Consider the following 16836-nt stretch of genomic DNA (forward strand, 5'->3'; position numbering starts at 1 on the left):
CTCATGCACTGGGCCTCTAGTTTAATATATTTCTAAGGGGGAAAAATATTTTTTTCAATTACAACCACAATACTATCTTCAAACCTTAAATTTCTTTATAAATAATTCTGTAAAATCAAATATGCAGTCAAGGTTCAAATTTCCAGTTGTTGTTTTTTTTTTTTTTAATTAAATCTTTATTGTTCAGGTTACATTTGTTCCTCTTTTTTTCCCCCCCATAACTCCCCTCCTCCCAGTTCCCGCCCCACCCTCCGCCCTCCCTCCCCACCCACTGTCCTCATCCATAGGTGCACGATTTTTGTCCAGTCTCTTCCTGCATCTCCCATTTCCCTTTCCCCCCCAAGAATAGTCAGTCCATTCCCTTTCTATGTCCCTGATTCATTATAATCACCAGTTCATTCTGTACATCAGATTATTTATTCACTTGGTTCTTAGATTCACTTGTTGATAGATGCATGTTTGTTGTTCACAATTTGTATCTTTACCTTTTTCTTCTTCCTCTTCTTAAAGGATACCTTTCAGCATTTCGTATAATACTGGTTTAGTGGTGATGAACTCCTTTAGCTTTTCCTTATCTGTGAAGCTCTTTATCTGACCTTCAATTCTGAATGATAGCTTTGCTGGATAAAGTATTCTTGGTTGTAGGTTCTTGGTATTCAGCACTTTGAATATTTCTTGCCATTCCCTTCTGGCCTGCAAAGTTTCTGTTGAGAAATCAGCTGACAGTCGTATGGGTATTCCCTTGTAGGTAATTGAGTCTCTTTCTCTTGCTGCTTTTAAGATTCTCTCTTTGTCTTTTGCTCTTGGCATTTTAATTATGATGTGTCTTGGTGTGGTCCTCTTTGGATTCCTTTTGTTTGGGGTTCTCTGCGCTTCTTGGACCTGTAAGTCCATTTCTTTCACCAGGTGGGGGAAGTTTTCTGCCATTATTTCTTCAAATAGGTTTTCAATATCTTGCTGTCTCTCATCTTCTGGCACCCCAATTATTCTGATGTTTGTACGCTTGAAGCTGTCCCAGAGGCTCCTTACACTATCTTCGTATTTTCGGATTCTTTTTTCATTTTGCTTTTCCGGTTGGGTGTTTTTTGCTTCTTCGCATTTCAAATCTTTGGCTTGATTCTTGCGCTCCTCTGGTCTGCTATTGGGTGTCTGTATAATATTCTTTATTTCAGTCCGTGTATGCTTAATTTCTAGTTGGTTCTTTATCATAGCATCGAGGGTCTCATTAGTTTTCGTGACTCTCTCCTCAAGTTTATTGACAGCTTCTAGCACATTTTTGCAAGCCCTCAAAATTGCGATTTTTAGCTCTATATCCTCCATTTCTGTCATGTTTTTTTGTCTCCGCATTTTTTATGCTTTCTTGGTGCACCCCCTAGTGGTCTTTGTGCGCAGTCTTGTTCTAGTTGAGCCTTGATTGTTGTAGTTAATACTAGAGGGATTTGACCACCAGGCCGACTGGCTGTGTGAATCAGCTGTGTCTGCCGCGGAAAACTTCTGTCCTCTGGGGAGGTGCTAATCTAGCCTTTGCCTGAGGCGATCCGGCAAATGGCTCTGCGCAGGGCTTGGGCGGGGCGGGCTCAACAGGGCGGGCGGAGGGAGCCGTTATGGTGCCCTCAGTCCTGTTCCCAGAGGCTCTGCTTCTCAGAACCCCAGGAACCGCTGCAAACCTCGGAGAGAAAGCTGCCTTCCAACTGATGCCAGACACTCCCGCTTCTCCCGTTTGGGTCCGAGTCCCCAGCGATTCGCCCGTATCTGGAGCTCAGAGTCTGAGACTCCCCCCTGACCGAAAACGACAACCGCGCTCTCAGCCACCAGCCCGCTTTGCGCGCGCACCTCCGCACCTGAGTTTTTTCCACACTGCGCCTCCTCTGAGCCTCGGTGTGCTGTTATTTTTCCTTCTAGTTGAAGAGTCTCTCCTCAGCCAGCCTTCCTGTGGTTCTGGGTGATGTCCGTTCCGTCTTTTAGTTGTATTTTTGAAGTGGTTGTTTGCGGCAGCAGTCTGCGGTGTTTACCTATGCCGCCATCTTGGTCTCTCCTCCAGTTGTTTTTCAAATGTCATAAGTATCTATGTATTTTTGGTAGTTTGTTTGACTCAGTATCCAAATAAAGTTCAACAGTTAGTTGATATGTTTTATGTCTTTTTAAATCTTCATGTAGACCCAGCATTTATTTATTTATTTGCCTTGTATTTTATTTTATGAATATGTCTAGTAGTTTATCTTATAAAGTTTCCCATATTCTAGGTATTGCTAATTCTTTTCCTGTGGTGCAGTTTAACATGGTCTTCTGTCTTTATATTTTGTAAATTGGTAGTTGGATCTGGAGACTTGATTAGTTTTTTGGCAGGGGGTATTAAGAGGAGCAAAACTATTTCATAGGTGGTGGTGTGTTTTGTTATCATAAATATTATATCTGGCTATCTTTTACTATGTAAGATTTTTTCAAGTGCTAATTTTTTGGTGATAAGGTTGTCCAATAAATAAGTATTTTGTTTACTTATTCACTAATTTGCTTTCTACTTGTAGGGCTAACAAGACTTTCATTTGAATATATTCTATATTATTTTAAGTGGATGAAAGAAATCATGTTACCACATATATTTATGTGTGAGAGAGTATATGTGGGGTGGAGCAGAAGTAGTTTTACTGTCATTCACATGGAAAAGAATACAATAATAAATAATATAAGAATAAACTGTTTCGGGTACTCACAACTGTAAACCTACTTTTGCCCCACCCTATATATGTATATATGTGTTATATACATATTATATATAATAAATTATGTATTTAAAATTTTTTATTTAAGTTATTTTTCTTTTATTTTAAATTTTTATTCAAATATGACATCCATACAGAAAAGTACATAAATCATAAGTATGAAGCTCTGTAAATTATCACAAAGTGAATTCACCCATGTATCCATCATGCAGGTGAAGAAGTAGAATATTATAACATTCCAGAAGCCTCCCCAAATCCATTTTAATCCTTCCCTTTTCTCTCCTTCTGAAAAGTAACTACAATTCTGACTTCTATTACCATAGTTCAGTTTTGCCCGTTTTTAAATTTTATGTAAATGGAATCATATAGTGTATACTTTTTTATATCTGGCTTCTTTCGGTTAATATTATGGTTTTGTGGGTTTTTTTAAATGTATTTTTTTATTGATTTCAGAGAGGAAGGGAGAGGGAGAGAGATAGAAACATCAATGATGAAAGAGAATCATTGATTGGCTGCCTTCTGCACGCCGCACATTGGGGATCAAGCCCACAACCGGGGCATGTGCCCTGACCGGGAATCAAACTGTGACCTCCTGGTTCAGCGGTCAATGCTCAACCACTGAGCCACCCCAGCCAGGCAGTTAATAATTATGTTTTTAAGATACATTTGTATTGTTTGGTTCAGCTACAGTTGTTCATTTTCATTGCCTTATAGTTTTCCATTGTGTGAGTAGGCCATACTTGATTATTCCATACTGTTGATAGACTTTTGAGTTTTTTAATTTGTAGCTTTATGAATAATTCTGTTCAGAGCATTCTTACACGTTTCTTTTAGTGTATGAATATATTCGTTCTCTTGGAATATATCTGAGTGGAATTGCTGGGCCATCTATAATAATAAAAGCGCAATATGCTAATTAGACCAGATGTCCTTCCGGACAAAGCCGCAGCAGGTGGTGGCTGGGGCCGGGGCCAAGGCCCTTGCATGAATTTCGTGCATCGGGCCTCTAGTTGGGTATATTTACCTTTAGTTGATATTGACAGTTTTCCAGGGTGGTTGTACCTATTTATATTCTCACTAGCACTGTTTGCAAGTTGCCATTCTACATTTTCACTGATACTTGTTACTCTTACTAATTTAGGTTTCTGGTTCATATATCCTCATATGGTTGTAATCTGCACTTTTCTGATTACTAATAAAGAAGAGCACCATTTCAAACTTATCAGTTATTTGGGTATGTTCTCGTAAAGTGTGTTTTCAGGTCTCTTGCCCATTTTAAAAAATTGAGTGGTCTGTCATTTTATTTTATTATTTTTTAATATATTTTGTTGATTTCAGAGAAGGGAGAGAGAGATAAAAACATCAAGGATGAGAGAGAATCTTTGATTGACTGCCTCCTGCACACCCCCTATTGGGGATCGAGCCTGCAACCCTGGCATGTGTCCTGACTGGGAATCAAACCCTGACCTCCTGGTTCATAGGTCGACGCTCGGTCCCTGAACCACGCAGGCCCGGCATGGGTGGTCTGTCATTTTAAAAAATTGATTGGTAGGGCTGTTTAAAATACATTCTAGATATAAGCCCATTGTTAGCTATATATATGTTTCAGATATATTCTCCTACCCTGTCACTTGCCATTTTAGTTTCTTGATGTCTCTTGGTGTGAATAGGTCTTAATTTTAATGTAGTTCTCAGTCATTTCATTTATGATTAAACACGTTTTGTGTCTGGTTTAAAAAATCTTTGCCTGCTCTGTCGTGAAGACATTCTCTGTGTAATTGTTTTGAAGTTTTATTTATAGTTAGGTTTATTGTACACATGGGATATTTTTTTAATGGTGTGAGATAGAGGTTCAGATACATTTTTTTCCCCATATGGATATCCACTTGACCCAGTACCACTTATTAAAAACATTTTTCTTCAGTGTTCCTTTTGTTATAAATTAAGTGTCCACATATGTGCTTAGGATTTTTTCGTTATGCTCAAAATAAAATTGGCTTACAATATTCCTTTCTTCTTAAGTTATATTAGTAGTTTTAGCCTCATAGGGATTTTATCATATGTGGATGGCTTATACCTTAATGTCCTTACTGAAATACACCAGCAACTTATTAATCCTATTCCTACCTGTGGCTTCTCTCCTAAGTGGCTAGCCACTTGGCAGATGAAGACTCTGAGACCCAGAGTAGTGACAACTAGTTGGTGAGAAGCTGAAGGCTTCCTGACTCTCAGTCCATAGTTCTTTCCTCTGTGTTACGCTTGTGTCAGTCTTCTCTATGATGTTTCTCTAACCAGGTGCTAGAGGATGGGAAGGACTACATAGGTACAAGGCGTGTACAATTGGATTTTTCAACCACGCAGAGTGTTTTCTACTCTTTTAGCACATGACCTCATTATTTATAGGTAGTATTTTGAATCTTCAAAATACTGGACACATTTCTGATATGAACGAATTTTGCTTTACCCATTTCTTCAGATGACTGTTCCAGTAACCATTGCCCTCTTTCATCTAGCATTTATTCGCAAGAATTCAGTATAGTCAATTCAATATAACAAATTCTGTGTAATATCCTGAATATTGTAATTGTTTGAAAATTAGATTCTTTTTTTCATAGTGGTTATACTCTGCTCGTGGAGCAGTCAGAACACACACAGCATTTATCTGTTAAGTTCCTTGTTTTATATGGTCCCAGTTTGATTTCTCTGGTTTTATGTTTCCTTAACATGGTTCTATGTACTTTTTAAGGGTGTATTGGTGACTGAATGGATTCATTATAAAGTTGGAACCGAAGTATTTTTGATGGGTTCGAGAAATAATTTTATGATGAAACATGGGAAACTGCTTTGTGTTAAAGTTACCGTTTCACAAATATGCCTACAAGTGTGGAGAGTGCTATCTGTATTTGGCTGGTTCTGTCAACTGAAGAGAGATGGGTTTTGTCTTTCTTTTCAGTAAGTGAGTTCATTGTAAAAGAGAGTTGTATAGAACTAACTAAATCCCTGGAATTGTTTTTTTCTCAGGGAGATGGTGAAAGGAATTGTTCCTCATTAAAGTGTATGTAAAACAAACAAAATGTATTCTTTATTCCAGATTAGAAACGATATTTGCCAAATTTGATGAAGTGCAAAATTCAGGCGGTATGATTTTGAGTGTCTGCAAAGGTAAGAATAATTAAATTATTCTAGTTCTTAAACATTTCTAAGATTATTAACAAACTTTTAGACACTAAAATATGTTTTCAAGTCAACTGTTGCATCAGATTTGATTTTGTGATTTAAAACTTAGGATATAATAACAAAGTCTTTATATCCTGCTGGCCATTTGCACTTACTTGGAATAAGTGAAAATTTAATAATGGGTGTACTCATTTGTGCAAAATGATCCTGTTCTTTTGCCTATGTTTTGTGTCTTCTGGGTTGAAGATATGGTGACCTTCTTGTCTTCTACGTTTCATGCATGGAATGTGTTTTTTATTCCCATAGTAACTGTTTTACTTTGTTGTTTTTAGTAGAAATTGTGGGGTTGATGGGCTCATTACACCTATGTGTAGACTACCAGTGATGACACTGGTGAAGAAACACAGACGTAGGAACTTTACCAACATAATTATCTTTGGCTTCTGAATTAGAAGTTGAAGTTAGTATGTGGCGTTTATTTGATTTTGTAGTTGCTCTACTTTTTGTAAGGATACTAAGTTGTATTTGGTTTTATTGGGTACCATTTACCTAGACTTCAGTCTTTAATTATTAATTAGCCGTATGTAAAGAATATATTCTATTTCAAAAGATAGTATAGATGGTTTTTCACCTAGGGAATTAAGTTCCTATTAAAGAGAGTGTGATTAACTTAGTACTATGTAAATGATGCTGGTGAAATAATTTGGTATGTAAGTTGTATAGTTAAATAATAGGAAAACTAGTTTCTGAAATAATTTAGTGGGGTTTTTTCCCCTCTGGATTAAGCCAAGATTGAACCTTGTTTTGTTGCAGGAAGGCAGATGGAGTGAGAAATTAGTGTTAAAAAGATTGTGTCTACCCTAATCTAAACTTAGTTCCAGAAGCATAAATTGACTTCAGCACTACTGGTACTTCCCCTGACTGCCAGCTGTTTATCACTCCTCTGAATAGAAGGTGTTTTAAGTGCCTTGTCCTTATTTTCTCAGCAGTTACCTCTGTCCATTTCCATAGAAACCAGAAACAGCAGGAAGATGAAGAGTTGTTAAAATTCCTTAAATTAAGAGTTGTGTTTTCATACCATTTACAGTGCATTCTCACTTGTGTATTCCAAACTTTGTAGTTACAACTCTAAGAAAAAGAGTGTAATGGATATTATGACCTTAAAATATTTATTATTTGGTATGGTTTATTTTGAAAGTACTGTAATTGTGTTTTGTGAGGTTATTTCTGTTACCATCAAAATAGAAGATTATTTTATCCCCTATTTTTTAAGTTCTCATTTCTTTTCTCTTGTTTATCTCTCCATAAACAAGGAGGTTTGGTGTTAGTATCTACCACTTATTTCTCTTAGGGGAGTCTTCAGAGATATTTTTGTATTGGAGGTTATGCTCTGAATATTGTAAATATGGTCAAATGTGAATGTTAAAATCTGTAATACATATACAGTATATTGGGGTATAGAAATTGGTCATGATGTTTTGTTTTGTTTTAAAAAAACATTTTTTATTGATTTCAGAGAGGAGGGAGAGGGAGAGAAACATCAATGATGAGAGAAAACTATTGATGGGCTTCCTCTTGCACATTCCCCACTGGGGATTGTGCCTGCAACCTGGGCATGTGCCCCAACTGGAAATTGAACTGTGACCTCCAGGTTCATAGGTCAACGCTCAATCCCTGAGCCACACCAGCCAAGCAGCCATGATGTTTTTGATGAAAATACTATGCTGTCATTGAAAAATACTTTAATGGATTTGTTAATAAGGGTGGAGACTAGTAGAGGGAAGCCTGTTTATCATGTTGACTATCCTCAACCCCCTTCTCTCCCTTGTCATTATTTTCTCTCAGTGACCTAATTTAGCCCAAAGGCTTTAAATGGTAACTATTTGCTGATGATTCTTAAATGTGTAGTTCTAGCCCTCATTCAGTCTATCCCTTATGCTCTAGATTTGGTAGCCTGTGGCATCTATGACATTTCCATTTGGATGCCTAATGAGCATCCCAGACTTAGCATGTCCAAAATTGAAACCCTGTTGTCTCATCCTTTCCTTCAAATCTGTTCTTCCCTGATTTACCCATTTCAGTCAGTGGTACCACTATCAGCTCAGGCTAGAAATCTGAATTGACCCCTAATTAATCCTTTACTAATTAGTCCTTTACTAATTAGTCTAGCTTAATTGATCATTTCTTCCCCTGAAATATTGATATATCCCCAATTTTTTTTTCATCTCCACTTCTAAAACCCCACTCTAAATCTTTAGTTTTTACCTAGATTATTACATGTTACAGTTCCATGTTTGCCCTCTGGAATCTTTTTTTTTACCCAGAAGTGACAATGATCTTAAAATTAGATCATGTCACAGCAGTGTAGAAGACAGTTAAAGATGCTGCCTCAGGAAGCCTACATTCTAGTAAGGGAGAAGAGATCATAAACAAGGAACACATGGGAATCCAGAGTGAATACAGTTGGTGATGGACGGAATACAATTACCCTTTGTTTAATGAAATTAATTTAAATTATTCCTAAAATCCTTGCTGCCAAATCAAAAGCCATTAAATGAGAAAATTATTTCCACTAATAGTATGTTTCATCTCAGTCCAGGATACTTGGATAATTGTCACAGGGAGACAAATGTATCAAACACTGAAAACAAATTTTTATAAGTAACAAATTAAATGCAAAAAAGTTTGTAACCAAAGAATGTAATGAAGGTTTATTCAACTCCTTTTTTATTTCTGCACAATTTTCCCCCACAACATTTTTAGCCCTTTATTGGCTCATTGTTATTGTGCACTCAAGCTAAAACTGTAAACTAAAAGTAATATAACAGGCCTTGACCCATGTGGCTCAGTTGGTTGGATGTCATCTCGTGCACTGAAAGGTTGCTGGTTTGATTCCCGCTCAGGGCACATACTCAGGTTGTGGGCTCCATCCCCAGTAGGGGGCATGCAGGAGGCAGCCAATCAATATTTCCTTCTCACATTGATGTTTCTCTCTCTCTCTCTCTCTCTCTTAAAAAAACAACATCAATTAAAAAGTCTTAAACAAAACAGTAATAGAACAAGAAACCATTTTAGGTCAAAATAAAGGCTCAACATGAAAACTTATAAAAATAACTAGAGGCCCGGTGCATGAAATTCTGGCACGGGTAGGGTCCCTAGGCCTGGCCGGTGATCAGGGCCGATGGAGGCCTTCCTTTGTTCCACGCCCCCCGCCCCGTGGTCAGCGCACGTCATAGTGAGTGATTGGTCTCCTGGTTAAACTCCCATGGGGACAATTTGCATATTAGTTTTTTTTGTATATAGATTAATGCACATAATGGACTGAAGAGCCATTAAAGATACCACCTTTTCTTTCTCTCACTTTGTGTACATATGCAAAGCAAATTGTTGGGAGTTTACCCAAACATGGCATTTAATTCAGATTTGTTCCATATGATATTCTGTGACTAGAAACTATCATGGTAAGTAAAATTTTTTAGTATGCTTTTGTCTGATACCATAATAATGAAACATCACATTTCTTATATTGACTTAGAGTGTTTGTGAATGAAAAGTCTTTTTGCTAAATACAGACAAAAACAAAAACCAGAGGATTTGTTGTAAAGGTGGTATGACTTTTTAAGAGTCATTATAGCTAAAAGCTGTCATCTTAAGTCATTAAATAAAGTGAATAGGATATGGAGTTGGTAATTAACTCAGTGATGCCACTTTAGAATAGTGGGGCAGATTTCTCTGAGAGTTGACACATTTGAATTGAGATCTGATAAAGGAGAACAAGCTAATTATGGCATAAATGATAGGAGAAGTGTTTGGGGCAGAGAAAATGTGACCATAAAGACCCAGAGGTAGAAAAGGACATAAGGGAGGTCAGGGTTGGCTAGAGCCCAGTGAGGCTAGGGATGAGATGGAAGAACATAAAGTAAATTGTATCATCTAAGATTTGAGTATTTCATTTAGTTTAGAATTAGTGATAAATACACAGCACTTTTTGTCTTGAGTGTTTTTCAAGCCTGAGTTTAATTCTTGTATTACAGAGTGTGAGTTAGGCAGAATCCCTAAGTGCAGTGGAATTAGCTCTGCTAGTAGAAGGAAACTGGATTTGAAATTAATCAGACTGTGGCTGAAAGGAGGGGACACCAGCCCTGCTCGAAAGAAAAGACTGAAAGTTGCAGGCCACTATGATTATAACAGGCCCTGGTGTCGTCATGGAGCTTTCCAGACAGTCTCCTACGCTAATCAGGATGTAAACACCAACAGTATTGGTGGTTCTGACTGCAAGTTTTTTTCTCTTTCACTGTAAAAAACTGAATAATTCTGATTTGTCTAGTGTATGTGTAGAAACTAATGCAGTCTAGGCATGTAATCATTGTAAAATATTTCCCAGCTTCTCTGTTTGAAACAATTGCTAGGAAAAGAATTGCTCTAGGAGGCTGGCTATAAAATAATGCATAGAAATTAGGATATCAAATTACCTTGATATTTGGCATATTAGAGGCAATAAGGTAACCTACGGTTTAGCTTTTTTTAATATATATATGTTTATAACATACCCTTTGGTGAAAAGCAAAGCACCTCTTATGTTGATTTTTAAAGGTACTGTATCTGTTTGTGACCATGAGCCCCAGGGCTTTCTCTGAGCTTGACAATGTGCTGATGGTTGTGCAGTTTGGATGGAGGGTGCTCCTTGTCCCTGCAGCTGCGCACTGGCGAGCTTCTGTCTCCACCAGAAGCAAGCTTTGTTCTGCGTGGCCCTGCTGTCCACACACAGAACAGCCTTTGATGGGCTGCCTTTGACGTGATTTGTTTACGGCAGCCAGAAATGCTTCCTGCATAATGAGAGCAGTTAATCATGGAAACTGGACTATTCCTGTTGGTGCACTTCTAGCAATCTCCTTTTGTAAATATTAAAAGGATGAAAACCTTTTAAAAAGGCGCAAATCAGTTAATCCATCAGATCATGTGATTGCTACTGATTACATGCATATCTTTAGGGAAGCAGAAAATAATTGCTGAACACATGCCTTGTGTTTTGATGATTGCATTAAAAGTCCCCCTCCCCCGTGGAATGGCATTTATTGATTCTCAGAGCTTTTCTTACATTACATTTCAGTCAGCCAGCACAAGGAGAAACACCATAACCTGTATCTAACTGCTTGTATGCAGTTAAAGAATAATCTTGATCAAGCACTGCTAGGCTCAGCTAAATTAGATGAGGGTTTTCAACAAGACCCCAGACTTTTATTTTGAAATGGAGTAGCAGCTGTTGGCTATTGCGGTGCAGAGCTGCAGCGCAGCCTGGGTCACACAGTGCTCCCGGTGTCTGCAGGCTGCAGGCCGAGCCCAGTGGCGCAGGCACTGAGCTGCATTTATTTGCTGTGCTGTTTGACCTCTTGGTTTGAGAAAGAGCTCCCTGGACCATCTGAATGGCTATGGGAGATGGTGAGTAAGATTTATTTTTCTTCTTTTGCTTGTGTTATACACTTCCTTTTAAAGTGACAATCATTTCCTATGTAAGGAATATATTTCTCCCTAAAGAATGAAGAAGGTGTGTGTGTGTGTATACACTCATGTATGATGTATGCACGTGTGTGCTTACTTGTCATTTGGTATCTTTTTCTACTTGATATGTCTGTCTGAGATCTGGCAAATATAAGGTGACAATTTACCTTGTAACCCAAGCAAGCCCTCAGTCTTTGGTGGTGGATACGAAGAAGCGATATTGGAAGAATCATGGAATATATGCAAAAGCTTTAAAGAGAGAACATGGCCTTTGGAAGAATGACAGATTTTGGCAGGAAGGTTTGGTTAACTAGCTTGACATCTTTCCTGTGGTATTTCACAACAAGTAGAATTCTGTGGTATAAAGTAGTAAAAGAGGCAAAATGGCTTGCCATAGACCCTATTTAATTAATATGCTTGTAATTTGTCATTGTCCCTAGTAAACAATTCTCTAGAAAATATTTACTCTTTTGCAGTTTCTATATAGGATATTAATTTGATTAAAAATTGATTTTTCCAGTGCTTTATTATGATAGCAATCATCTAAAAAATATTTCTGATATGCATTTTAGTTCCCAAAGCATTTTTGTATACTTAGTATACATTAACTCATCAGGTACAGATAACTCTGTGAAGTATAGAGAGTATTTTGGTATTTTCGTTTTATAGATTAGAAAACTGAGGCTTGCTGAGATTATAAGTCCCAGGCACAGAACAAACTAAAACCAAATCTAGTGCATCTGTATTGTCCTTCATAACACATAATAATTTAGGTTTTTTTTTCTTTTTTCATTATTAAATCTTTTGTTAAGATATTTAGTGGTATACTTTCTAATTGCATCAAAACCAGAGATATGTATGAAGGGAAATTTGAGGTTACTCAAAAATGTTTTGTGCATTTTTTCACTAAGTTGTTAAGGAAGACTGACAGTATTTGGGAGTTTTAATTCTAATAGCTTTAGCCTTCCTTATGACTATGCAATGATTTTCCTCTAAGGCAGCAGTTCTCAACCTGTGGGTCTCGACCCCTGTGGGGGTCGAACGACCCTTTCACAGGGGTCGCCCTAAGATCATCGGAAAACACATATATAATTACATATTGTTTTTATGATTAATCACTATGCTTTAATTATGTTCAGTTTGTAACATTGAAATTGGGGGTCACCACAACATGAGCAACTGTATTAAAGGGTCGCGGCATTAGGAAGGTTGAGAATCACTGCTCTAAGGCGTTTGTCCCCTTGGAACTATGAGGAATAGGATGCAAACTTACCAAAATGATGATATTAGTAACGGTCACTTAAATTATTATGTACATGTTAATGGAAATATGATAGTAATTTTTGTTTTGCATATTGTTATGGTTTATTCCAAGATTTATGTAAAAAAGAATTTATGTAACTTTTATATGACCTTATATAAATCAGTAACAATTTAATTTTAACTACTACTTTTTAAGGTAAAAGCCATCAAGTTTCCATATACTTAGGATATTGCCAAGTTGTTTGTGTAAATTGTAATTTACAGGCAACTTTAAATGTTGCATTTGGTTTGGGCCATATTCAGATTTTATTTCTTAAACATATAGGTTCAATGGCTATCAAGGTACAGTTACTTAGTTTTTTTATTTTCAGATGGTATATAAATGCATTCAGACTGTTTAGGAATGTCTTGATTTAAAAAAAAATCAAAGTAATCTCTTATAAAGCTCAGAGGGTAACCTTCTGTTCATTCTTCAAAATGGAAATACCTTTATTGTATTTTATTGATAATTAAAGTAATACACCTTTATTAAAAATTAAAAATCTGTACAGTAAACAATATAGAAATACACACACATATATAGAGAGATTTATAGCTATAACATTTTCATATACTCTGCATATTTAATCTCTCACGTGTAATGCACATATACCATACTGTTGTCATGTGAACACATATATAACAATTGGATTGCACTATTCCTATGTTGTTTTTTATTCCTTCATTTTGAATTATGAACTTAAGACAAATGCAATCTTATTTTCAAAATTCAAACAATGCAGATAGAGCAAAAGTCCCCTTCGAACTACCTGTAAGCCTCGGTCATAGGTATAAGCTGAGATGAATACTTTTATTAGTATGGAATTTGTCTTGTCATACCTTACATGCATATTAAGTATCAAAATAAATGATTTTGTTTTTACTGAGTTTACATAAATGGTATCATTCTGAATATATATTTGCCATTTGCTGTGTGCTCAATATGGCATAGAGATTTTTTAATGCAATCATGTGTAGCTGCCTTATTTGTTTGAACTGTTGTATAGAATTCCATAGTATGGATGTATTATAACCATTTTTTCTGTTACGGAATTTTAGATTGTTTAATCACATTATTTTTCTAGATGATTATGAAAAAATACCTTTGTACAAAACGTATATGTGTATATACACATACACCCACACATATATATTTTTTTAAAGTAGTCCAAAAGTAGAATTTCTGGATCCAAGTTCTTTATTTATTTCAAATTGCGTTAGCTCTAACTAATTTCTGCCAAAAGAGGCTTTACCACTTACCTGCATTCTTTTCAGTTTTTGTTGTTATTAATCTTTTTAAAATTTGCCTATGAGATGAGTGAGAAATACCTCACCCTTTCAAAAACATCTTTGCTTTCTAATAAGGTTGATCATCTTCATAGGTTTGTTTATTTGTATTTCCTTTTCTGTGGATTACCTTCTGGCATCCTTAGGCAACTTTTTGGTTGTTTGACTTTTTTGTTGCTTATTTATAATTGCTCTTTATATGTTCTGGTTATTAATCTATTATCTATTGAATGTTACGTAAGCTTAACTTCAGCAAACTTGGATTTGTGAAGCACTATAAAGACTATCAATTATAAGTTTCAGGTATCTTTCTGTTTAGTTGTATTTATCTTTACCCAAACTTATAAAACTAAGCAGTCAAATGACTGTGAAGTAACTCAGCAGTCAAACCTGATAGAGTTAAAAGCCTGTAGGATTATTATGTGGCGCTGAGCCCTGCAGTCTGCCTCAGAAGCTCATAAGAGGAATTTGGCCTTTTGTTGTTATGCCAAAGAGTGGCTGGAAAGAAATAAGGTTTTGTTGCAAATAGACTATTTGTAAACTTTTAATATTTCAACACAGTTTATTATTTCAAACATGAATGAATCTTTTAAAAAAATGTATATAATTGATGATATAACTTTGGCCTTCTAGGGGTAAGCCTTCTGGGACCACTCCAAGTTGATATATAACTACTGGTTTGGGGAGCTAGGGAACAACAGTAAGAAATTATACTGAATACTGAATGAATGATCTCTTCCATACCCTGGAATATTCTGTAATTGGGTAATTTAAATCACTGAAAGAAAGCAACTCTTACTGGCAAAAAGGCTAAACTTTTCTTCTGGGACCAATGATAAGGGGTGGGGGGGGCGGGTCTATAAGGAGAAAAAGTAAATTACAAGGGACAAAAGGTTGAGCATTTAGCAACAATATAGGCAGTAATTAGACATTAAGATTAAAAATCTTAGCCTTCTTGAAGAGGGCTTATTTACCCATTTGGGTGCAAGACCTTGAGCCCAGTTGCAACCTAGCCTCAAACATGATGTTGCTAATGAACCTGAATCTTCAAGAAAAGGTTTACAGCTTTGTAGAATGTATAGTTGATGTGCTTGACAGCTGTTATGACCAATCTGTAGCTGTCATGAAAATTTACCTAAGCCTGGCTGATGTGGCTCAGTGGTTGAGCATCAACTTATGAACCAGGAGGTCATTGTTTGATTCCTGGTTGGGGCACATGCTTGGGTTGCGGGCCTGATCCCCATGGGGGGCATGCTGGAGGCAGCAGATCAGTGATTCTTTCTCATCTATTAAAAAAAAAGAAAAGAAAATTTACCTGAAATGACTAGATTGTGTAAAGGTTCTAAATAAACCATTTTATGAGCTGCATTTATTATTTAGTTTGATATTATGTTTTCATAAAATATGTTAATTTTGTTAATACCAAATAATGGTTTAAATTGTGTTTGCCCCTTCACTGAACTATTGAAGATCTTGAAATTTTAAAGGGCCCCCTCAAAGAAAAGGGTAAATGTCTTCAAATAGTTAATACCTATCCCGAAATTTTAAGAGACGTTATCAATTTCTTCACCTCTTTTAAACTTTGTATAATATAAACTTTCTTTTTTATAAATAAAATAGCTTATTTACGACTAACTTGCTGCTGAGAACACAGCATCTTCAAGTGAATATAAAAATTTGGCCGTTTTATTTTGAAGCATTTGGATTTTCAATTTCTAATTGTTTTACTAAAATTTTTCATTTTAGTTTTAATGAAGACATTTTACATTTTTACTGTTTGATTATTTTACTTTTGAGGGCTTGTGATTTTCTTTAGCTTTGAGAAATATGTTGTTGTTTTTTTTAATATAAGTTTCTCCCCTTCATTAGCTTTAGTCTCTCCTTAGGGAATTGTTATTAGTCAGCCGTTGAAGCTCCTGGGTTGATTCACCATGTCCTTTTTGTTTGTCTTCTGAAGTTTTACGTCTTTGTCTTTCTCTTTTACTCTGTATTCTGGGAGATTTCCTTGACTCTCATCCAGCCCTCCTATTAAATTTTAAAAAATCTTGCCAAATTAAAGTTCAGATAGTTCCAGAAATTTGTTTTTCCTTTCCTGATGGCTCCATTTTTACAGAATTGTGTGTACGTGTATGCGCACATGTGTAAGCATGCACATACACACTTGTATGTAAAGTACTGAGCTCACTTGAGTTGGGAGGGAGAAGAGCTTAATGATGAAATCATTCTATAGATTTTTCATTTGTTCCTTGCTAGTCATTCCTGTACTTTCTAGCTTAGAAATTATTACTTCTGTCATTCTCTAAGGTAGATCAGTTCTCTCTGCTGTTTTAGTGGGCTTCTGAGAATTCTAAGTTGCAGTTTTGCTGTGGTGTTATTCTTCAAAAGCCTTTTATCCTTTTTATTTGCATTTTATAAGAATTTGTTGCTATCTTTTAGGTGCTGATTTCACATACTCTCTGCCTCACCTCATTTTCTTTGCTCTTATGGTTTTACTTATCATTTTATTGGAGTTCCATTGCAGCATTTTAAGGAAGAGAGTAAAGTGATTAAAATTATATTTTTAGGAGAATTTTCAGACATAACCAGAAATAGAAAATATTGTGATAAACCTGTATTACCACCCATTATCCAGCTTCAACAAATTATCAATACATAGACAATTTTTATTCATCAGTATTCTTACCTATCTTCCCCAGCCCTACTATCTTGCTGGACTGGAATGTGTGTATGTGTGTGCACGTGTGCATATTTCCTTAATTGTTTCATAAAAATCGTTTTACATTTTAAAATTTGGATTCAGACAAGGTTTACCATTGCAGTTGGTTGATATATCTTTTTTTTCGGGGGGGGG

The 16836-nt window shown here is 36.2% G+C and overlaps 1 protein-coding gene across 17 annotated transcripts in view; it reads left to right on the plus strand.

The window, feature by feature from the left end:
* The window catches only part of CLASP2 (cytoplasmic linker associated protein 2), a 136086-nt gene that overhangs the window by 10703 nt on the left and 108547 nt on the right, over positions 1-16836 (plus strand). For 15 of the 17 annotated variants that reach the window (XM_014548388.1, XM_014548392.1, XM_005877095.2 and 12 more), the window contains one exon: positions 5812-5882. In XM_014548388.1, the coding sequence (XP_014403874.1) occupies positions 5812-5882 (71 nt within the window). Of the gene's footprint in view, positions 1-5811; positions 5883-10740; positions 11337-16836 lie in introns of those variants that run through there. The other 2 variants (XM_005877100.2, XM_014548394.1) reach the window with 1 other exon arrangement.

This window comes from Myotis brandtii, unplaced genomic scaffold (assembly GCF_000412655.1).
Source record: "Myotis brandtii unplaced genomic scaffold, ASM41265v1 scaffold506, whole genome shotgun sequence".
NCBI lineage: Eukaryota > Metazoa > Chordata > Mammalia > Chiroptera > Vespertilionidae > Myotis > Myotis brandtii.